The sequence below is a fragment of the Macaca fascicularis genome, chromosome 1 (assembly GCF_037993035.2).
Source record: "Macaca fascicularis isolate 582-1 chromosome 1, T2T-MFA8v1.1".
In the NCBI taxonomy this organism is placed as follows: Eukaryota; Metazoa; Chordata; class Mammalia; order Primates; family Cercopithecidae; genus Macaca; species Macaca fascicularis.
The window spans coordinates 73,792,600-73,817,437 of NC_088375.1; the positions used below are offsets into that span (position 1 = coordinate 73,792,600).

Below are 24,838 nucleotides of genomic sequence, written 5' to 3' on the forward strand. Positions count from 1 at the left end.
TAGGTGAGATGTTAGTTTGTTAATTTTAGATCTTTCTAACTTGTTGAGGTAACTATTTAGCACTATAAACTTTCCTCTGAATACTGTCTTTGCTACATCCCAGAGATTTTGGTATGTTGTACGCCTGTTTTCATTTATTTTAAAGAAAATTTTGACTTTTGAATAGCTCTGGGGAATGTAAAATTTTGAGTCCTTGAAATGCCATGTAAGTATTTTCAAAATTATAGAATACTTGAAATAATTTTTTAAATTAATTAATTTTAATTTTTTTGGAGATGGAGTCTAGCTCTGTAGCCCACGCTGGAGTACAGTGGTGTGATCTCGGCTCACTGCAACCTTCGCCTCCCAGGGAGGTGAATCAAGCAATTCTCCTGCCTCAGCCTCCTAGATAGCTGTGATTACAGGTGTCTGCCACCATGCCCAGCTAATTTTTGTATTTTTAGTAGAGACGGGATTTCACTGTGTTGGTCAGGCTAGTCTTGAACTCCTGACCTTTTGATCCACCCTCCTCAGCCTCCCAAAGTGTTGGGATTACAGGCATGAGCCACCATGCCGGGCCAAAATAATTTAAAGTAATTTAAAATATGTTCTGGGCCCGGCATGGTGGCTCATGCCTATAATCCCAGCATTTTGAGAGGCAAAGGGAAGTGAATGGCTTGAGTCTAGGAGTTTGAGACCAGCCTGGGCAATGTGGCAAAACCTTGTCTCTGCAAAAAAAGCAAAAACTTAGTTGGGCATGATGAAATGTGCCTGTGGTCCTGGCTACTTGAGAGGCTGAGGTGGCAGAATCACTTGGGCGAGGTTGCAGAGGTCGAGGTTGCAGTGAGCTGTGATCACACCACTACACTGCAGCCTAGGGGACAAAGTGAGACCCTTTCTTAAAAAAGAAAATTAAAATGCTCTGATCACTTACTTTGAGTCAGACAATAGGGTACACACTTTTATGGATTATTTTCTTCAACATTGACAACTCCAAAAAATAAGAATTGTTGTCATTGTCATAAAGAGCAGGGAATGGATTCTTAGAGGGGCAAACCCATTTTTCAGGGTTATAAAAAATAAATTCAGTTGTGGAAACTGGCAATCTCACTCCACTCTTGTCACTACTCTTGTTACATGTTTCTGGTCTAATTTCCTCTTCTAAAATTTTTAGGAATTTCACTTGAATTAAGAACCAATGAATATGCTCTGCCTCTAAAAGCAATCAAGATTAGCCTAATAGAAAGATTAATATAAGTATATTGAAAGTCAATCAAGCGTAAAGTACTATACTTGGTGTTTTGGGAAGTAAGAACAGAAAGAATAAGAATAATATCTACCTTTATGGAAGTAAGAAAAGAGTTAAATATAGGTATAATTAAATAACAATTCAAGAGTTAAACAAGCATCATAAGCACCACAATGACTTTATGCCAAACAAATGACATGGTTAAATAGTAGACAGTATGTACACGACCCTCTAGCAGGGAATAATCTCTCTGGCTAAAGAAGTGCTATAGGCTTTTTAGAGCAGTCAAGTCTTCCATATACGGAAGCGGAGTATTCAATAAGTCATGTGATGAAGCTAATGTGACTCCCCTGAAAGGTAGTATGTGAAAAACCTATGTTTCAAGACGATGCTTCTGGTGAGGAAAATGACATTTGCCATTGCCGAGAAGTAAGAAAGTGCAAGGTTTAGTAAATGTATCCCAAATAGATTAATAATTTGCTGTTATTCCTGTAGCTGGATGTATTATTCCATTCTCATGCTGATAATAAAGACATACCTGAGACTGGGTAATTCATAAAGGAAAGAGATTTAATGGGCTCTCCAGTTCCACATGGCTAGGGAGGCCTCATAATCATGGCAGAAGGTGAAGGAGGAGCAAAGGCATGTCTTACACAGCAGCAGGTAAGAAAGCTTGTGCAGGGAACTCGCCTTTATAAAACCATCAGATCTCATGAGATTTATTCACTATCATGAGAACAACATAGGAAAAACATGCCCCCATAGTTCAATTATCTCCCACGGGGTCCCTCCCATGACAAGTGTGGATTTTTACAATTCAAGGTGAGATTTGGGTGGGGATACAGAGCCAAACCATATCACTGGATAAAGCCTAATAGAAAACAAAACTTCAAAGGGAGTTTGGGGCCTTGAATGACACTACAAGGAGTTGGAATTTTATGATACACAGGAGACCATCAGTGTTTTTATGAACTGACTAGCAACAAGATAAAGTCATATACAGAAAAATTAATCTAGAATCACATATAAAATAGACTGGAGTAGGGAAGACCATGGAGGTAGTAACAGTGAGATGGTCAAAAACATCAAACAGGAAAAATAATTATTAAAGTCATCTTCTCCTGAATGTATAGGAAGTAGTCGTGACTGAGGCAGGGATGTGGGAATGATGCATTTCAGCAGTAGTCTGTGGCAAGACAAACATCTTCAGCAGTTATATATACTTTCTTTTTAATTAAAAAAAAAAAAACTTTGACACTTAGGGATGGAATGTGTTAGATTGCGATATGGTATGATAATGTCACTATTCAGAAAAGAGTGTTCCTTTATCAAACATGAACAATGAAGTTAACAATCTCATAAAAGCCTACTTCCAAAAAACTAACTTACCCTTCTGTTCCTGGTTAAAAAGGGAATTGTTTTTCAGTCTGAGGATAAGAAAAAACTATGTCTTGTGATGGAATTGTTCTGTACTTGATTGTATCAGTGTCAAAATCTTAGTTGTGATATTGTATTATAGTTTCAGAAGATGTTGTCATTGAGAGAAACTGAATTAAAGATACATGTAATCTCTTTCTTATAATTGCTTGTGAATCTATAATTATCTCAAAATAAAATATTTAAATTAAAAAATACTCTTGTGCAGGGGAGCATGCCAGGTAAGAAGACACAAACACTTTAAAGTCCAAAGAAGTTCATGCTAAAGCAATAACAACTGGATTGAGTGTTTTAATCAAGTACCACTTAATCTTCAGGAAAAACTCTTGATAGTGGAATGGTTTTTATTTCAGATGAGAAAAAATAGATGACAAAAAAAGGTTTTAGAGAGGTTTGGTAACTTGGCCAGTGTTAATACAGCCAGGAAGTGGTAGAGCTATGTGTCGGCACTGAAGCATTCAGACTCCACAGTGCATACAACCTTACAGCTTCCATATACCTATTTTTTCTACATTTTAAAAATCATGTAATAAAATATAACATATAAAAGTGTATATAATATCAATTCCATTTTAATGACAAATTTAAAAGCCAAAGGCCATGTAACCATTACTCACGTTGAAAACATAGAATGTTGCGAGGACCCCAGAAATCTCGTCTATAATTGGAGCCCTTTCCCTTCCTCACAGATAACTATGAGGACTTTTGAAGAACCACATCCTTGCTTTTCTACTGAGAAATGCATCCCTTAACATAAGCAAGTTTCTCATGGTTTTCTAACTTACATTAATAGAGTTATGTTGTATGTATAATTTTTGCATCCTGCTTTGTGTAACATAATATTCATGAGTTCTATACATGTTTTTAAGAGTAGCCATACTTCACTCATTTTTAGTTATGTGTAGTATTCCTGTAGGGCAAATGTTATTTATTTATTCTACTCTTGATAGATATTTAGAATGTTTCTATATTTTAGCTATGACATCAGTGTAATTATACATATTTTTGTACATGTGTCCTGAAGCACATGTATACAAGTTTTCTAGGACAAATGTCCTGGAGAGAAATTGTTGAAATATGTTCAGTTTTACTAGACAGTGCTCATCTCTTTTTGAAAGTGTGTCAATTCTAGTGTACATGTGAGTCCATGTGAGTTCTCATTGTTCTATATCCTCAAAAAGACCTTATTGTCAGACTTTGACATTTTTGGCAGTATTAGATGTAAAAAATGATATCTTGTTTTGGTATTATCTTTTACTTTTGGATTATTACAGAGGTTGGCCCATTTTCTTATGTTTATCAGACATTTTATTTTTCTTCTTTTGTGAAATGACTTTTCAGATGCTAACTCCAGTTTATTATAGATGTGTAGGAATATTTTATATATTCTGGATACAGTTTTCTGATGGTTACATGTGTTCTAAATATCATCTATCTTACTACTCATCTTTGTGGGTATTTATAGTATATTTTGATAAAAGTAAATGTTAATTTTAGTAACTCCTTTATTATTATGAAACTACCTTTTTATATCTAATAATACTGCTCACTGTAAAGCATTCTTTGTCTGATATTAAAATAGGTCCATCAGTTTTCTTTTCCTTTTCATTCTTTGACATTAAACCCTGTTATGTGATTTTGTTTTAGAACAGGAGGCTTAACAGCTATTTCAGGGTCCTCTCCTCTAACTTTGGGGACTCCTCAGGATATAACTATTGGCTAAACACTCCTTGTAACACTCACTCAAGGACTATACCAAATCCACATTAATGGGAATCCATTTGAGGACTATCTACTAGTCCAAGCACCAAACCTTATTGCCAACATCTTTTATAATTAATGGTTAGCTGGCATTAATGAGATGTGGTTGTACTGAGGAATGGATGCTAATCATTTACCAGATAGCCTCCATAAATGTTGTGGTTTCATTCAACGGCATTTTATTAAGCCTTGAGGAAAAATGAAGGAGCACTACACCTATTGACATAAAAGGATGTTTATTCCATATGAATTAGAGAAAAAAAGCAAGTTGCAGAACAGGATAAATTATACGACCAATTATTTTGAATCAATTTTGTGCATATACTTTTAAGTAAGTAATTATTCATTCAATCAGCAAGTTAGTTATTGAGTGCCTCCCCTGTTCTGGGCACTATTTCAAAACAAAGTCAAAAGCTTCCAAGCCAATTGCCTTCTTTTTCAGGGCTCTTCCTCCATCCACTTCAGTACTTCTATCATGATCACATACCTTTAAAACTTGGTTAGATAGCAAAAACTCACTAAGCTTTTATTTCCTGACCAACAAAATGGGATAATATTCCTTGCCCTGGTGGTCTGACAGTTGATCTGAGAATCGAACAAGTGAGCATATGTGAATGTGCTTTAGTAGTAATAAGCACTGTGCACATAGAACGGCCACACATAGAGCTGTCCTTTGCTTGTAGTATGAGTTAAAGTCTTACTTGTTATGGGAAGCTCACCTTAGACTATCTCCTCCAGTTCTGACCTATGTCATGTGCTGCACTTCTCTTGTAAAAACTAAACTAATATCTCTCAAAAATAAGCTTAGGCAGGTCTGTATTCCTCCCTGGTACACTATCTGTCATTAGCCAATAGTTTCTTATATCTGTGTGCTATCTTTTCACTTAAAATTCATTACTTTCCAATTAAGTCCAGAAAGTGCAAAGAAACAAGTGTTTACTACATACTGTAAAATAATTTTTGTAAGTCTGCTGGATTTAGATTTGGTTTCTGATCATCATCTGGCTCATCAGTAATTATGGGGTAGCTACTGTGAGCCAGGCATTGTGTTGCATGCTGGTAATACAGAAGTTGTCAGAACAGTCATGGTTACTTCCTTCACAAAACTTTCAATCTAAACGAAAGAACAGACTAGACTTTAGATGTATTATGTGGATGTAAAGTTTACTTTTTGAAAACCAGATGGATAGAAGGAAAATATGGGATAAGGAAGGGAGAGGTGGATGCTAACCTAGTCTGGGTAAGTTACATAATGGGGCTTATCTGAGAAACTAACCTTGATTTTTATTTTATTTATTTATTTATTTATTTATTTATTTATTTATTGAGATGGAGTTTTGCTCTTGTTGCCTAGACTGGAGTACAATGGTGCAATCTCGGCTCACTGGAACCTCCGCCTCCCATGTTCAAGTGATTCTTCTGTCTTAGCCTCTTGAGTAGCTGGGATTACAGGCACCTGTCACCATGCCCAGATAATTTTGTATTTTTAGTAGAGACGGGGTTTTGCCATGTTGGCCAGGCTGGTCTTGAACTCCTGACCTCAGGTGTTACACCCACCTCAGCTTCCCAAAGTGCTGGAATTACAGGCTTGAGTCACTGCTCCCAGCTGAAACTGACCTTTAAGCTAAACTTGGCACTCAGAGCTACTTCATCAAGAGGAAGATGTCATAAGTCATTATTTCACTAATGATAACAAACAAATATTTTATAACAATAAGAGAAAAGTTTTCAAAGATATATTAATAAGTTGATTATTATTTGCAAAAATTAAATATGATGGGTTTATTAGGTCAGCAAGCTGCCACTAGAACCTGGCTCTCCTTATTGGCCTTTAAAATTTCTATTGTATTGAAACAAAGTTTAAGAAAATGGAAATTTTATTCACTTATTTATTCTTGCCACTCTTAGCATGAAGAAAGTCATTTTAAATGTATCTTCACACACTACCTCCCATCAAAACACACACACACACAAAACACCTCTCTGTGTTAAATGTGGATTAAGTAAAATTTAGGAATCAGTCAGGGTTTCAACTGGAAACCAATGACACTCAAATGGCAATGGAAGAGATTTTAGTGGAACTCCTATTTACAAAGATGCGGACAGGGTTAAGGGAAAGCAAACAGTGATAATAAAGCATCCCCAGCTAGTACTAGCTAGGATTGCTAGACCATTCTAACTAGTTGGCTCGGAGTCAGTAAACATCTTTACGTTTGTAGAGGAAAGGGTGAGAACAAATTCAGGAACCTGAAGAAACCTGATGCTATAGGAAAGCGCCTTTGAATAGGAACTGTAGCCTTTACTAGAGGAATGCAGCCCTGGAATCCAGAGCCATGCAGAAAGACAGCCAAAGGGAATAAGTTCTGAGACTCCATGCTCCTCTCACCCTCTCATCTTTTGCTGTTGCTGCCCATGGACAAACAAACAGGAAGCCAGAGAGAGACGAAGCCCACTGCCACTGTGAGGAAAGGGTCGCCTTGCAGGGCATGGGACAGAGTGGAAAAGGAGAGTGAATCTAGAAAAGCAAAAGAGAAATATTCAGCATATAAAATATCATTTGTTCTATTATATTGTACCACATTGTATTTTTTCAGGCTTTTTCTTGCTTATTCTCTGGTACTAATAATCAGTAAGACAGCTGAAGCAAAATAAAACTGTAACATGCCATGTGGCAAAGGGGGTCAGGTTCTGGCTTAATTCCGTTTAATTTAATCTAGTTCTAGACATTCAGCTCTTCAATGGATGAGCCACAAAATGGATACTTAATTCCCATTGGCTGTACAACAGAAGGAATTTCAAGTTTATCACCTTTCTGTTTCCATAATGATAGGATTTTTAAGGTGTTTAATTTTCACAAGGAAGCTGGATGATAATTGTCCATAAAGCATATCCACTGGGATATATATCTTTGTGCCTCTTCATCATGTTATGTCAAATTGTATTTCCAAAGGTGCTCAATAGGTTGTCATATATAACCAAGGAAATTCAATGCAAGTATAATACAAAGTAAATTTAATACAAGGTAACTCTATTTACACTGTAGAATTCTGTTTACTGTAAGAATTAAACAACAATGCTTTAGTGTGTCATAAAAATAACATGCATAGTGAATATAGATGCTCCAAACATATTTGTTTGTCTTTTCCAGTGCAGCATGGCAATAGAAGTATCAACTGAGGGCTTCCCCCAAGGTCCAGAAGTTGATTGAATGTGGCAGATATCTCCCTGTGTGAATACTTGATCCTTCAATTAAAAAAGGAAAAGAGAGAAGAGCTTTCACATTGTGGGATAATGCCTTATTACTGTTATGCTCTCCTAAAAATGGAATCAACGGAATCTAAAAAAGACTGTGCTTGGGAAATTCTACCTGACAAACTGACTGGAGGTGTTTCATAAAAGTTACACAAGGTTTGCTCAAAACTGTCAAGCAGTTTTCCTAAGTGATTCGCTGAGTTCCATAATCCATTTCACCTATTAAAAGTGAACATTTCTAGGAAAGAAAATAGAATCACGTTTTGACCATTTAAAAATAAAGTTATTTCAAAATAAAAAGTAAGAAAATCAAACAAAATACCAAACAGTTATCTCTCTAAAACCAGAGAAAAACCAGAACACGGATCTTATGAATTTTAAATATTGGCACTAAGAACAGGACATTGAACAGGTAAAAGTAACAAAATTTTGTTTTCATATGGCTAGATTAAATTCTACAGTATAAGCCTTTCTACAAAAAGTAGAAGCAGGTAGTATAGTGAAGAAAACCATGAAGTTTTGTCATTCACACCTTGCTTTGATTTGTACAACCTTTCTGCTTAATCAGCTGTCTTGATTTTGAGTAATTAAATTGTTTAATACTTATAAATCTAAGTTTCCACATTTGTGAAATAACAATACCTATTTCATGGGCTAGTTATGGGAATTAAAGTACCTGGCAAATTCTTATAAATTATAGCTGTTATTATTATTACTAATGTTATTAGTGTTAGCAGGAAATCAAGTATTTCTTTCTATGCATGTATAGAATATTTAATTTGTATTTATACATACATCTTCATGTGCATACATTATAAAAATTTATTTCTATAGCATCATCTCTTAATGTGAAGGACAACATATATAGAGCGTATATGAAAGATCTATAGTTAATTGATTTCTCTACCATCCATTACTGACAGAATGTAAAAGCTCAAAACACTGAGCCAAATTTTTTTTAATAATGCTCTATTGTCTTCAAGGTGCTACGTGTAAGTCTACAAAAATAATCAGCCTCCTAAGATGTTTCTATTATTTTTGACATGATTGCCACCGTTTTGATACATGTTCACATATAAATTCTCACAAAGATGGACCAATATGAAAGACTAAATTAGGAAAATATTTCCATAAGCTTCTCAGGTCCCCTTCACTTCTCAAGAAGATCCTAGACCATGTCTAATGGGTGCCCAGCTCTCATGCTCTCCCTCTCTCTCTTTTTTGTTTTAGACATGGTCTCACTCTGTCACCCAGGCTGAAGTGCAGTGGCACAATTGTGGTTCACTGCAACCCCTGACTCCCACGTTCAAGTGATTCTCATGTCCCAGCCTCCCAAGTAGCTGGGACTACAGGCACACACTACCATGGCTAATTTTTTCTTTGTTTTTTGTTTTTTTGTTTTGGTAGAGACAGGGTTTCATCATGTTTCCCAGACTGGTCTCGAACTCCTGGGCTCAAGTGATCTGCCCACCTCGACCTCCCAAATTGCTGGGATTACAGGCGTGAGCCGCCACACGCAGCTAAATACTCCTCTCTTAATTATGCCCATGTTGTTATTAACAAATCCTGATCACAGTAAAAATACATCCTTTCATACTGAGACACGCAAAGCGCAAACAAGACAAGTCTATGTGCTGTCTTTCATTAGAATATCTACAGATTACCAGGCTGATGAAATCTTAAGCAGAAGGACTGGGTCTCTAAGTGTGTGCTTTAAGCCTTCAGCAGGCCCAAGAGGAAGATTCATTTCTGCTGCCTTTGAAATTATCCCACCTGTATAACAGAATCATAAAATGTGCTCACAGTGTGCATTTGGGTATGTTGTATGATTGCATATGAATATGCTTCTCACATCAACACTATTACAGTTTTGTTATTGTCCCTATCATCAGTCAATATGAATTCATTCGACAGCTTTATAACACCCCTCTACTCTGTGGCACTCTGTCAAGGGCCAGGACTAGGGCAGTGAAAAAGGCACATATGATTCCTGCCTTCATGCGGCTTAGTCTAATAAAGAAACTATTTTAGGTCGATTTACTTAGGTAAAAATAGAGATTAGTTACAAGGAATTATGGTTATTAATAAAAGATAAACATTTTATATTCCATATTTTTAGTTAGTATTTTAAAAAACACATATTGTAATTAGTTTAAAATGTCACTTTAAATGTTATGCTAGATAATGACGAATAAGTTTGGCATAGTCAGATAGCTATGCTGTTTTAGCAAGGTAGACTTGAAGTGTGAAGAAAAAACATATTTCAGGATTCTAAGGCCTAAGCTTCTAAAAGGGAATATGGCTCATGAGAATTTGGAAGCTCTCAAAAGCATAACTTTAATTATGCAATTGCAATCTACACAATACAGATCACAAATTTATTAGACAGTAATCCTTCGTGCTACTTCTCTGTGATGGCTAAGGTCTTACAAAGGAAGCATCAAGGTCCTACATAATAAGGGTTCCTAGGAACCTTGGACCTAAAAGTCGCTCTGTTCGGCGGTTTTAAAATCATGTCTGAAATCGCAGCCTGCAAAGAACACCTTTGCCAGAGGGAACATGGGTGCAAAGGACTCTGATTAGAGAAACACAGAGCTGAAGTGTCACACCATCATTTTTGCAGGTATGTGAAGCAAGGGACTAGAATTAAGCAGGACATATTTGAAGACGAGCAAAGCCTTAGGTGTGAATCGAGTGATAATGACTCAGTACTTAAAGACTGTACTTGGCAGACTGACGCGATTAATAGCAAGTAACATTGTAGTAGTAAAATCACAGAAATGTCCATCAGTAAAAAGATGGGTCTTATAAGCTGTAGTTTCATCAGTGGGATTGCATACCGCCTTTTGAAAGAATGAGGTCACGTTCCACTGAACTGCAAGGAACGATGTTTGCACCATATTGTGAAGTGAGAAAAGTAAACTCCACAACAACGCAAATAGTATGAGCTCACTCTTGTTTAACAAATGCATATTTTATGCATAGATCTCTAAGTGATTATTAATCAACAAATTTGTTTGTTTTAAACTAACACTGCTCTTAATCTTTTTTTTTTCTAGTTTAGAAGTTTATGGCATTTTATTACATCCTCCCTATATCATTTTTTTTATTATGGTAGAAAACACAACATAAAATTGGGCATCTTAACCATTTTAAGTGTACGATCATGTTATCTACATACACATGGTTGTGCAACAGATTTGTAGAACTTTGTCGTCTTGGAAAACTGAAGCTCTAAACCCATTGAACAGCATCTCTCCATTTTCCCCTTCCACCCAGCCCTTGGTAACTGTAATTCTGCTTTCTGTGTCTGTGCATTCAACTACTGTAGATATAAACTCACATAAGTGCAATCATGCAGTATTTGTCTTTTTGTGAGTGGCTTATTTCATTTACCATAATGTCCTCAAGTTTCATCCACATTGTATCGTATGACAGGACTTCCTTCTTCTTAAGGCTGAATGATATTCCATTGTATAAATATATCACATTTTTCTTATGCATTTATCTGTCCATAGACACTTGAATTTTTGCACCTCTTAGCTACTGTGAATAATGCTGCAATGTATCTTGTTCCCAATTCTTTTGGATATATTTCAAGAAGTGGGATTGCTACATCATATAATAATTCTATTATTAATTATCTGAGGAACCTCTATACTGTTTTTCATAGCAGATGCACCATTTAATATTCCCACCAACAGTACTTAAGGGTCCCAATTTCTCCACATCCTTTCCAGAATGTGTTGTTTTCTGTTTTTTACTTTAATAATGGTGATCAACAAATTTTTAACTGAGCAATTATTATGTGCCAAGGCACTATTCTTGGAGCTGCTGGTACACTACTGAACAAAAGACACCAAATTAGGAAAAATTCTCAGGGCTCATGAAGTATGTACTGAACCAACTAGCAAGCTCCCCAGCACAGACACTGTGGAGAAGGACCAGGTTGGGAGACAAGGAAGAGAACTGAAATAACAAAGGGAGAGGATATTTTCTTAAAGCCCTGGTTAAGGATTACCATCAGACTTTCACGAGTAGGAGCTGATCATTTCAGTCAGAATCAGTTACAAAAAGGAGAGAATGTTTCGTACGACATGGTGGCCAAAGCATACCAATTGTTTGATTGGCAAGAATTGTACATTTATGTCAGAACCATTTATACCTTTCATATTTTGTCATATATAGGCATGCATAAAAATATACCTAGTTCTCACTATAGAAGGTGGGTTTAATTTTTCTCAACAAATCTTTGTTCATGTTTATAAATCCCTAGTGAAAAAACATTCCTTTAGGTACATAACTGACTAACAGAGTCAAGATTTTGAAACCTGAGTGTGCAAAACCAGGCAAGTAGTACCAGTTTCAGACTAAACACATGTATATCTCTGGTCCTGCAACATCTTTATGAGGATGCAGAGGGATGACATGTCCACATCTCACAGGGCATCACTAGGAGCTGCTTCTTTGTATACCTGGCACCTTGTACACCTCCCTACCTTGTGAGCATTCATTTATATGGATATTTTCCCCAAGGGACTCTGACATCCTTGAGATCAAGAAGCAAGGAAATTCACTGTATATATAAGAGTGATGGAACCTAGTAGGCCATCAAAATACATACTTTGAATGAACGAATGCAAATTTTTTGCATGGCATGAAGAGGCTCCTGAAGCGATCTGGGTAAACAATATTAATGACCTTCACTAGTGAAGTGCAGTCGAGGGGTTGTGTGGTGACAGCAGTCAGGGATGAACAAGGATTAAAGTGAAGACTGCTGCTCAGTATCCTGGCTGGCAGGGCTGGGTGGTGCAAATCCATGAGAGAGGGAATACAGGAGAAAGAGCAAGTAGAGAGACAGAGACCGTGAGGAGAAATCAACTTGGATATGCTGAGTTGAAGATGTAACACAAATTCAGGTGGAGGATTTTGTGAGAGGTCTCAGTTGGAAAATGTATTAAATACCCAGGAGCATTTTGATGATAACCAAGGCAGTGGAAGATTCTGATTATTTAGGAGGCCCGTGGTGGAGCCTAGAATCTACTTCTTCAATTGGTGCTCCCAAGATGGTTCTAAGAATCAGATAAGTTTGAGAAATACCATTTAAAATCTTTTGAAAGGGTTTATTTAGTTACACAAGAATGAAGTCTATCTTATTCTCCAATTGTATTTGTCTTCTGCAGCATATTCAGAAATTAGAAAGCAACCATTAGGTAGCATATATTGCCACGTGGGCCTAGTACCATTAACTTTGAATTGGGTATAATCCAGAAAAGAAAATTAAAAATTGTTTGGTCAAATGCAAGATCGACACTCCCAAAATAGAAACCCAGGCCCAGAACCTACACAGCTAGAAAAATATATTTTAGGAACGAATGCATTTTGAACAAATATATTGCAGGCACTGGATGGTATCATCTCTCTTGGTATCATTAAAAAGCCAGGGCTTTGGAGTATATATGCCACCGATCAAAGGTAATTTCCACAAGAGACATTAAATGAATTAAATATTATTGGGTACCAATAAAAAGTAGAACATTGTGTTAGGCTCTGTGGAGTGAAAGAGAAATTAATGATTTATGGTCCTTATCATCTGGTGGGAGTGTTTGACATATACCCAAATAACTTTAAGCACAGTCTGAATGAAATTCCATTATGAAGGCATAGAAACAGGTCACATAGTCAAGAGAAGAGGGAAAGTTTACGTTAAACTTAAGGAACAGTAGAATGACTCCATAGAATAAGAGGCCTACGGTTAGCCTAGAAGAAGGAGTTGGATTTCTACAGGTAAAGACAGGGTGCTGATGGACGGGATTGTTAATCTCAGTTTTCTTTTCTTTTCTTTTTTTTTGAGACGGAGTCTTGCTCTGTCACCCAGGTTGGAGTGCAGTGACACGATCTCGGCTCACTGCAAGCTCTGCCTCCCAGGTTCACGCCATTCTCCTGCCTTAGCCTCCCCAGTAGCTGGGACTACAGGCGCCCGCCACCACGCCTGGCTAATATTTTGTATTTTTAGTACAGACGGGGTTTCACCATGTTAGCCAGGATGGTCTCGATCTCCTGACCTCGTGATCTGCCCGCCTCAGCCTCCCAAAGCGCTGAGATTACAGGCATGAGTCACAGCGTCCGGCCTGTTAATCTCAATTTTCTAATCAAGGAAACTGGGGTCCATGGAAGTTAATGAATTTCCCAAGGTAACACAGTCACTGTACATTAGAAACAATTTTTTACTCCAGGACTATTTGACTCCACCCATGTTTCACAACCCAACATTAAGCCATAAATATTACAGCGTGGCTAGAAAGGAAGATGTGTTACAAGGCAATGTGTATTCAGGTTGAGTCACAAGTTGGTAGTAACCTGAATACCAGACTAAAAATTTGGACTTTATTCTTTGGGCGTTGGAGGAGAAGCGTGGGGACTTTGAAGACAGATAGAGAGACAAGATGTTTTCCAACAATCAGATTATCCCTCTCTAGACAATCAACAAGAGAAACAAAGTGCTAAAAAATTGGAGGAAAGTGGGGAGAAATAGTAAAAAAAGAGTAGTTTTTTAAAAAATAAAACTACCTTTTAAATGTCTAACCATTGTACCACAATTAAAATTCTAAAAATCCCACTGTGATTAAACACAAGACTTTGGAATACCATGGAAGTGCTAATACAAATATCCCAAATCTTCCAAATTCTTCTTGCTTGATGAGTACATTTTAAAACTGCTTGCAAATATGCAACACATACACAAATACACAAAACATTCAAAGAGCTTTGAAATGTGGAAAATATTTCCCTGAACAATTGAAGATTCTGAGTTCAATTGTAGTTCCAATTGCATTTACCAATTGGGATGGAGGGAAGTGTTCTACTATGCAAATCATGTAATAGCATTTCACAGCAATCTGATTGAAATAAATCATTAACATTTTCATTGTCACCTATGAACTAGAGTTCTTTGTGGAGTAAGAATCATAACAAGATGGTTGATGGCTTAATATAGTATCAAATAGGCATCCATTTATTTTTTCTTGGAAAATTTGTAATAGTACAGGAATAACTTCAATAGCACAGATAATAACTCACTCTGATTATTAGAATTCTCTCCATTACCTCAAATATATCTAGTGCATTTGCCAAAAGTTTAATTAAAATGAGATGGCTGGAATAATTAATATCATAGTAAACATAAGACAAACTAATAAAACTGTAACTTTTTTCTTTCATTCTTTGTGCCTATGCTAAAAGAGTCCATTTTAATTTTCAGTAATGAGTTACTTAAAAGAGTTTCTATGATATTAAAAGTCTTCTTGATATTTGTCTCAAAGAGGAATGAAATTTAATGTCAAGTAAGCTTCCATCATTGTGAAACAATGGTACTATGTTATGTGAATCTTAAAGATATTTCCACTAAACGAATAAAGCAATTTCTACTCAAAACTACTATAAATTCTTCTTAATGAGGTTTTATTTTAGTGAAACATAACTGACTAACTTAATTTACTAAACTGGACAAAAACATATATATTGCTTAGAAATGCACAGAACTTGCTTCCAGCTAAATATGTATAAATATATGTGTGTTTAATCTATGCGTTGTTTAAAAACTGCATGTTGAAATATTTATAAATAGTACATTAAAAAATACAGAGTTCCAAGTAGCCTCTTTTAAAATAAACTTATTAAATCAAAAGCATTTTGACACCATATGTACATGAACTTTCCACCTCTCTCCTTCTCCGAGGAAGAACTAATGGCTTTTAAAAACAGAAAGTCATTGAAAATACAATGTCACTCTCACTACGGCATTTTTGGGAATCCTCCCCATTTGCTCTCTTCACCTCTCCTGGAGCATATTAAACAATAAGATGCAGTACACAAGAACTATCAAAAGGGAGCACTTTTGAGCCACCAAAATTGTGTGTTAGCCTAAAAACCACAATCTCCCCAACTACAGACAATGATACTATCTTAGGTATTTTATGTGCTAAAATGATCATTAAAAATTAAGCACCACATATAAGCTGCCATTTAGAATATTAATTTACCTTTGCTAATCATCTTTTTAACTTGAGGCTAAAAGAGTTCACTTACCATTCGGATATTCAGGCTCAGTCCAGGAGACATTAAAGGAGTCAGGTGAATATGAGTGGACTTTGGGGGCTGGCACGCCTTCGGGTATGTCCTCGTCAGTTAGGGCCTCACTGGCCTCACTCACTGTGCACCCACCACCCGTGCAAGCCTAAACAGAGATGCAAAAATGCGCACTTCACTCTTGGTCCCGAAAGTTTTCATGAACATTGAGGACAGAGAATTCACAATAAGAGTTTCAGATTTTGTTACATAGTGCTACCTTTACTCCCCCAAAATAAATTCATTTCAATGTTAAGATTTAACATTTATTTAGTTTGCTTTATAAGGCATGAGATAACCATCCCCAATAGTTAGAGAATAACCGAGACAGTATGAATGTATGAATTAGGGAAGCATCCTAAGTGAGAGCCTAGAGATGTAGGGCATATATTGACTGGATAAACAGCCCTGCTGAAGTTAGCCTTGCACAAAGCTTTTCAGAGTGAATTAAACGCACGCACACACACACACACACACACACACACACACACACACACACACAGCATGTGTACACATAACATAAGTAAAGTACTAGAGGATGAAGACTACTTTAAGGTAAAACAACTGACTTCTAGGGAAGAAAAGATGTGCAGCAAATACAATTGCCTTTTATTTCTACAGTGTGACCAATATGTTTACAGTATAACACCAAGTAAAACGAAATAAAACAATGTTTCTCATAATAAATACAAAGCAATTGTTGAGTGAATGTTTAATGGCTTAAAGGATCACATAATTCACTTATGTGTCAGAATAGATAGGCTTCATCAAAACATGTCTGATAAATTTAACATGATCACAGAACTCTCTGTTCCCTAATTCCGTATCACTAATGTCAGAAATGGTAACATGAATGTTACAGAAATTTCTGTGTACACCTTCAGAGTAAACTGCAAATAATTTTTTTAAACTTACCGGACAAGCAATTTTCCAGGAAATTGATACATACATTAAGGGGTTTTTTAGCCCATATTTGCTAGCAAATATTAGTAATTATATCCTTATATAACAATGATATTTGAAAACTATACTAAGCTTGGTTCAGTATCTCTTCCAGTTACAATTTCAATTGATACAACGAAGTTTAAAAATATTTCAAAAAGTACTAAATTTTACCAAAATCAAAAAGAAAAGAAAGCAAAATCATAAGACAGTGTAAAAAAGCAGAGTTATTTAGCTCACTTTTGTGTAAGATAGATATTACTCAGATAAAAAGTGAAAGCGTCTCTTTCTTTAGGCATCTCCTCTGATTTCTCAGTTTGATACTGAGGGAGTGATTTTGTGATTCTTAAAGCAGTAAATATTCTTTTCCACAAAGACAGAAGGAGGCTGACCGATTTTTAGATTTTTTAAAAATATCGGAGTATACTACTATTTGCAACGTTGTTGAAACTTGTTGCAAATTCTTCATTATAAGCATAAACAACAGTTTATAGTCAACAAACATGGATATTCATCTCACTTGCTATTACAAGACTATAGCAGTAGCCCATTTCTTCAGGATAATTTCTTACCAGCTTAAGCAAGTTTCAGATGAGTTAAATTGTGGTCTGGGCATGAAATTGCATTAACATTGGGTACCTAATTAACCTCTGTGGGTTTTCTCTAATTCTCAGCTGTGGCATGTGCCTTTCTATGCAAGAAAAAAACCATACTCCTCTTGAGAATGGAATCTTTGCAAATGTGGCCAAACTCTGACTCAAAACTTTAGGACAAGTCACTGTTATCTCAAAAAATAACTGCCCAACGATTAAAATAGAAAAAAAAAAGTTGAAGACCCCAGACATTTCAAATGTGCTAAAAGTCCACAAGAAAATATGGCAGGAAAAGAGGCCATATGAGACAGCTGAGTTATCAAAGGAAAAACGGTCAAAGACAAATTCTTCCCACTTCTCAGGGATAAAAAAAAAATCAATTCATTTGCATTTTTCAGATTTTTTTCCCTTAGAAGGGAAAAATGTTGCAGCTTCTTATTGTTAAATTTGTAAAACACTGGGATTTAACTCTGATGGTCTATTTGTCACTATTTTTTTCTTCGTTGTGTGCTGAGATATTTCCCCTGCTAACGCTCCCCAAATAAATTCTGTACTGCACAACATATAAGTGTATATTTTTTAAACAGAGTGTGAATTAAAATTTACTTTGTTTTGAGGATTTTATGATGTCTTCTAGGATAAGTAAAAACATCTTTTGGTTTAGAAGGACTGTTTCTTATACTATGTCATCTGAGATCAATAAACCAGTAACTTGACAAAGAAATCTCTCAAGAATATAAGGCATTTATGAAAGAATTTTTCTTGTAAATGAAATTATTTATAAAGAGGCTGCTGAAATAACAGAATTACCTGCAAATTATTTTATTTTGTTTTGCCCACATTCTTTTTGGATGTATTTAGAGGGTTCTAAGTAAGCAACACAATACCTTAGTTCCTTTGATGGGAAAATAAATGCTCTTAAAGTTGCTTCCAATTGGTCTAATCTGACATCATCTAAATGAAATTGAACCAATCAGTATCTTGTTTGACCTGCCCGCACCAGAGGCCACTACATTCAATACAGCTGAATGCTGATTAAAATTCTGGTTTGGAAAAACTAAACAAAATGTTGGTGTTGATTAAAGATGCCTTTATGAAATGGCAAGGTCTCTGAAAGCCTGACAGCCATTAAAATAAGTTGTTTTCACTCATCTCTTTCAGCTTTTCTTAGTTATAGCCATTTTGAAAAATTCATAAAGGCATAACTCTGCCTTGAAATGATGAGTAACATCTGAGCAAATAAGGGATTCAATTTTGGTACAATAAAATGCATAAATAATAAACTTGTATCAATTATTTTTGAAATCATGACTATTAAGACAATCCAAAACTAGCATTCCATTTTTTGTTGTTGTTGAGACGGAGACTTGCTGTGTTGCCCAGGCTGGAGTGCAGAGGCAGATCTCAGATCGCTGCAACCTCTGCCTCTTGGGTTCAAGGGTTTCTCATGCCTCAGCCTCCCGAGTAACTGGGATTATATGCTTGCAGCACCACGCCCGGCTATTTTTTGTATTTTAAGTAGAGATGTGTTTTCACCATCTTGGCCAGGCTGGTCTTGAACTCCTGGCCTCAAGTCACCTGCCCACGAGGGCCTCCCAGAGTGCTAGGATTACAGAAGTGAGCCACTGTGCCCGGACCAAACTAGCATTCTCTTTTCCAGTAAATTTTCAGGTCCATAGGGATTGAGGGCGTTAAGAGTGCAACATATTTTAAAACATAAAGAAAAAGAAAAATGCCACTTGATCCATAATTACTTAAAAAGTTAAGCCATTTCCAGGAATCTTTCGGGAACATATAATACTTAGAATTCATCAAGTTACAAATGGCTAGCAGTAGTATGAAAATTATCAAACAACACCTATCTTGATAGCTGTCTATATTAATAGCTTCTTTATTTTATTTTTAACGTACTGTCTTCTTTATTAGGAGCTATCATATTTCAAAATAGCCTTTGTTGAGTGTAGCAACATATTATGCTATTTTTTTTCTTGCAGTGGAAAGAGTATGTTTTGGAACCACACCATTGCTAATTCCAATGCTTCCAAGCAAATTACTGAATTCATATCAAAAGTTTTAGAACCTTTACGAAATGATGTCTTTGGTGGTCATGCATTCAGGAATTGTTTGCTCAGCTTCCAGTTTCCAGTAGGCCCTGTGCTTGAAACTGCAGATTGAATTTTGAAAGATTCAGTCCTTATGTTTCAGCAGTTTATAATCCAGTCAAATGTGAAAACTAAACGATGTTACATGAAGTAACATACCTGCTCCAAGCCTAGAGTAAATCATAGCGGTTCACATGTATCTTTTTCTATTCCAAGTGCTGCTTAAAGGCTTTGTTATCTTATGTTTTGTTTTCCAGCTCTTAGTCAACATGCTATAATGATCTATAAAGGCAACTCCACTTTGCTGAGAACCTGCTCTCAATCTATGAATCTAATGACCTTGAAAGCCGATTATTATATTGAAACTGTGAAATATATAATAATCCCTCAATTAACCAGGATGAACCTAAAATGTTTTGGTTCATTTAATTTACTGTTTAACAGAGTTAAGTAAAAAACCTGTTAGTTGAATCCTTCCTGAAAATATATTATTTTCTGCCCTAATAAATATAGTGAACTCGAAAATAGTGTGAGCAAGTTTATTTCCCCACCAAGAGTTAAGGCAAGGATTTTCACATCTTTACAACGTCTCGCATCAACACTATTCAGTGGCTGACAGATAGCATTTGACTCCATAGAACAGTGTTTGGGATTACTTTTTTTAGCATCATAGAATATTATGGCTGAGAGACATTAAAAATCGTTTAGTTCAATGTTCTAATTTTAGGCTTGAAGAAAATAAAACTCAGTGAGGTTAAGTGAATTTGCCTTAGGTCACACAGTTAGTAGCAAAATCTGAATTAATACTCAGGGCAGAGGACTCCTAATCTACCAGTATGTATTTTCAAGGTATTAAGGATTTATAAAATATAGGAGATTGATATGAATTCTGATGGACCACACAGCACATCCTAAAATCTGCCCTAGGAATAGAATCTGTTTTGTGTCATTTGCCTACTTTTGATAAAAACCAAGAGCACAATTTCGGTTTAATTTTGGTTGCTTCCAAAAAATTAAGACTCTTCCTGATTTTGATACTACCATTATTTTGAAAATAGTTTGTATTTCTGTGTTAGCATTTGAAAATCGAGTTAGTATATTTCTTACTTAATGGGTAATAAAACTGTAAGTAACCAAAGTGCTGTTTCATAAACTCTGCTATGTGGAATAGCTAGGCACATGGAGTTAGTTTTGAACGGTATTTTTTACCACTGTCTGATTGCCCTTGTTTTGTGGTGTTAAGTCAGACAGTTAGCAATAGTTGAATGTAGTTTATTTTCTCATAGTGTAATATTTAGAGCATTCAAGAGCATGTTAAGTAAAATGAATGCATACACAGTGTCTACATAAATGTAAATTTATTCATAATCAAGAGCAGAATATTTTCTATGGCATTTATCAAAGCAAATATCCTTATATAGGTATTGCTATAAAATGAAGAGTGTGTTTAAAACAAATAGGGACAATCTCATGTTTATATTCAGTTATTTTCAGATGTGCTATTAAACTTAAAAAAGATTATATTTCATCAAAAAACAAAAGGAACTACTGAGTATAAATTCCACAGTAATATCAAGGTCTTTTAAAAGACCTTTGTGTAAAAGTGCTATTTTGCATTAAAAAAAAATGCTATTGTCTGTCTAAAGGAACCTCTAAACTATGTTGGTTCTGGGGTTTTATTAAGTGACTGTTCTTCTAAGATATGAGCATAATATAAACCAGAATGTAACAACAATCAAGAATATTTGACGGTCATTTAAACTTCCATTTAAAAATATAGGATCTAAATTTTCATACTATGCATTGTTTTTTAAATGAATACAAATGCCACAGAGAAATAACCTTATTAATCCTGGCACTTTAGAAAAAGTTCTGAACAATTATGATGTTCTACAAGTAATTCTAAAAATCTTGATAATCTCAACTTTGACTTGGAAAAATCTACTGACTCAGGCTGTTATTCTATCATTTTGAATAATATAAAATAAACATGTAGGTATTAGAGCAACAGAATTCACATTTAGGATGGGAAGTGAGTTTTCAGTATAAATAGCAATACATGAGGATTTTGATTTTTCGTTTTTTTTTTTTTTTTGAGAGAGAGAGAGAAAGAAAAGATAGGACAAAAGGAGAGGGAGAAGAAGTGGAAATGAAGTGGAATGAGAACAGAGAAAGTGATGGAAATAAACTTACTCCCAGCTTGATGAGATATTTATTACCAGGTACAAGGTATTGTAGCATATGATCCTGGAAAAGTTCTGTACTATTATAGATGACACTCCAAATTGTAAAATCATCTGTGTGATTTGAAACATATAATATATAGCGTTCCAGAATCCCACTTATTTTTCTTGGTTGTTTCCACCTGGGAATGGTAAAATGCAGCATTATCATTCATTCAAGTCAAAACTAAAATATGCAGGATTTTCAAAGGACACATTTGAACTTGGATTTGTGACACTTTTTAAATAAAATATAAATCTCAAAATTGATTCATTTAAAATAAAACACTGAAGTAGTTATCCAATGCCTATTCTGAGGGGCAAAAATAAAATATGATATGGCTCCTGCCGTCTGGTTACTTATAATTTTAATTAGCTAACAATACAAAAATGTATAAGTGAGTATTTATTTTGAATTTAAGCTGTAGAACAAAAACTTCAGAAGTAAAACATCTGAGAACTTAGATACAGGGAAAAGAGGGAACAATATAATTGTCCTGGAAAATCCAGGAATCCAACATAGGGTTAATATACAATTATAGAAAACAGTGACATTGATGATTGGAAGAGCTGAAACAATCAGGCAGGATTTCTTGAATGAAGTGACACTACTTAGATACATAAGATTTTATTCTTAACAGATGGATTGGATTTGGATAGGTAGAAGGAAGAACAGAGGGCATTCCAGATGAGGGTTACAACATAGCAGTGGAAATGAGAAGGGCAAATCAAGGAATAGACAGGAAATTGTTAAGCTGAGAAATACTTGAGTCGTGGGAGATCTTTTTGGCTAAGTCACGTGGCTTGGCTTAGTGGCACACGAAGCCAACAGGAGAATTTAGACATGGAACAATGAGATGTGAATCATAATATTTTTCAGCTTGAATAAATGTCATAATTCATTCAGCCTAAACTTTTATTTTAGAGATAAGAAAACTGAGACCAGGAGAGATAAATATGAACAAGTATTAACTCTTGATAAGAGAGATCTATTAGATTTTAGCTCAGTACAATAGTACACCTTATACCTCATGTATTAGGAAATGGGCAAGAATCACTAATACCAGAAATCATCTGAACATGCCTATATGTGAAATTTCCTTTCTGATATCAGTTGCAGGTAATAAGGGAATAAGAAGGTCCTGGTTTATACTCAAAAAGATATAAATACTTCCTAATTCCAAATCATTACAAATAATGCCCCATATATAAAAAGTTCAAGGCAGTCATGAAAGTGATCAGTTTTTCCTTTACTAAAGTTTGCATGGAATCTGTGTACCTATGTGGCTCAGCCTGATTGCATAAAGACAAAATGGAAATTAGGCTGGCAAGTGATAATCAAAGGTTCCCAGATCCACTGAACTAATCACTTCTATGCATTTAATCACAATAAAATTAATTTTATGTCACAAGCTCCTCCCCTGATTAAACTCACTGGGATTCTTGCATGAACCAGCATGAGAGAAAGACAACATTTCTACTTACTGTACGTGTATAGTTCTAGAATCCAGGACAGTCAGAACTGGGGAATCCACGTGTTCTGGTGGCAGCTGTGCTGTGTACAGTAGGACCCAGGAACTGTTTGTACAGCCCACATGTGTGCATGCACTGAGTAGAAACTGGTGGGGTGTAAATACTGCTAAATCTAGGGGGTAGGGAGAAACAAGAATTTACTTAGCATTATATTTCTTATGAGGAGATTTCACTCCTCCACTATAGTTCTACCTCAAAGAATTGCTAAGGTAAGGCTTAAAATATGAATATATTGCCATAAAAATCAATAGCAATACCATACAGAGTGCTTCATCCCTTAAATATACTCTGGTTATGTTTAAATAGACAAGTGTCAATCAAACTATTGTTTTGACTTTTTCATTTTAACAATTTTACTGTTTTCTGGAATGTCTGTGACCAAGTAAATCATTTGCTAAGTTTAGTCTTAGTTCAATGGCTCTGTTTAAAAATAAATGAGATATTTAAATTATTTTAAAGCACATTTGAAGACAACAGGAGTTGCCTTTGAAATGCAAATACATAGCTTGTAACAATGACTTTGAGCTTGTAATTCCGTTTGTCAGATTTCTTTCTTCTCCTGTCCACCACCTGACTATTATTTGACCTTCAAATTGTCGAGGTGAAGTGCAGATGCCTATTTCTTCCTTATGATGTCCCTAACACTCCTTGCTGTCACCCCAGCACAAGATGGAGCTATTAGCCTCTTCTCTTTATCTTTGTACATACTTTAACTTAACACTTAAAAACACTATCTCATGACTATCTGATACACTAAATACGTTAAGAGTAGGAATGGTAATATATTCATTTTGCATTCTTAGTATGTAGCACAATACCTGGCATATTGTAGGTTTTGAATATGTGTTTTTGAATGAATGAATAATTAATGAATGAGATGAGCTAGGTCTGAAAGATGACCATGAGAGTAGGGTAGTGCCCTAGGCCGAAAGAATTTCTCCCTCCCCTGAACTTTCCTCGTGTTTTGTATTGCCTGTCTTGTATTAGGCACATACCACATTCTCTTGTATTAGATTAAACTAATCTGTAATATACTAACTCAATTCTGAAATATCCTGAACATTTCACTACACTTGGTAATCTAACCAAAGTTCAGTCAGGTGTACCAAGACTTACACATCATTAATACTTTAACACTACCAGAAACAATCATTATTTTCTGAAATATTTTTAAAATAAATTAGTCACAATTTAAGTAACCCACATTCTTAAATCTCATTAACCATGAACCACTACAATTTCATGTTGAAGAGATTAATGAAATGCAACCTAATTCAGGCAAACAGATTTTGCATTGCACTGATAACAAAAGTAAACTGGGGAAAGAACACTTTGGTTTTCATGCAAAGTATAATCAATTGGTTAAACATGTAGTTCACTAGAAGAGAGATTAAAAAAATAATTTACAGTAAATATAGTTACCTTAGAACAAAAAGTTATCAACAAGAAGAGACTTTTAATGCTTTTGATTAAACCTTGTTTTCTTTACAAATTCTATCCTACAGGAATCCAATGGTTGCAAGTTGAGATGGGGCACTCCCAATCAATGTAGTGAAAACATATACTTCAAGGACACTTTGAAGCTTGTGGTGAAGCAGTGTGGCATTGCCAGGGACTGCTGAGAGATGGCAGCAACAGTCG

At 35.5% G+C, this 24,838-nt stretch overlaps 1 protein-coding gene across 1 annotated transcript in view; it reads right to left on the minus strand.

The window, feature by feature from the left end:
* USH2A (usherin) overlaps nt 1-24,838 on the minus strand; it is an 800,507-nt gene that overhangs the window by 356,620 nt on the left and 419,049 nt on the right. The window contains exons 33-35 of the mRNA XM_005540847.5: nt 23,150-23,309; nt 21,636-21,807; nt 15,767-15,914 (exon numbers count right to left, since the gene is read on the minus strand). Coding sequence (XP_005540904.3) covers nt 15,767-15,914; nt 21,636-21,807; nt 23,150-23,309 — 480 coding nt within the window. The remainder of the gene's footprint in view (nt 1-15,766; nt 15,915-21,635; nt 21,808-23,149; nt 23,310-24,838) is intronic.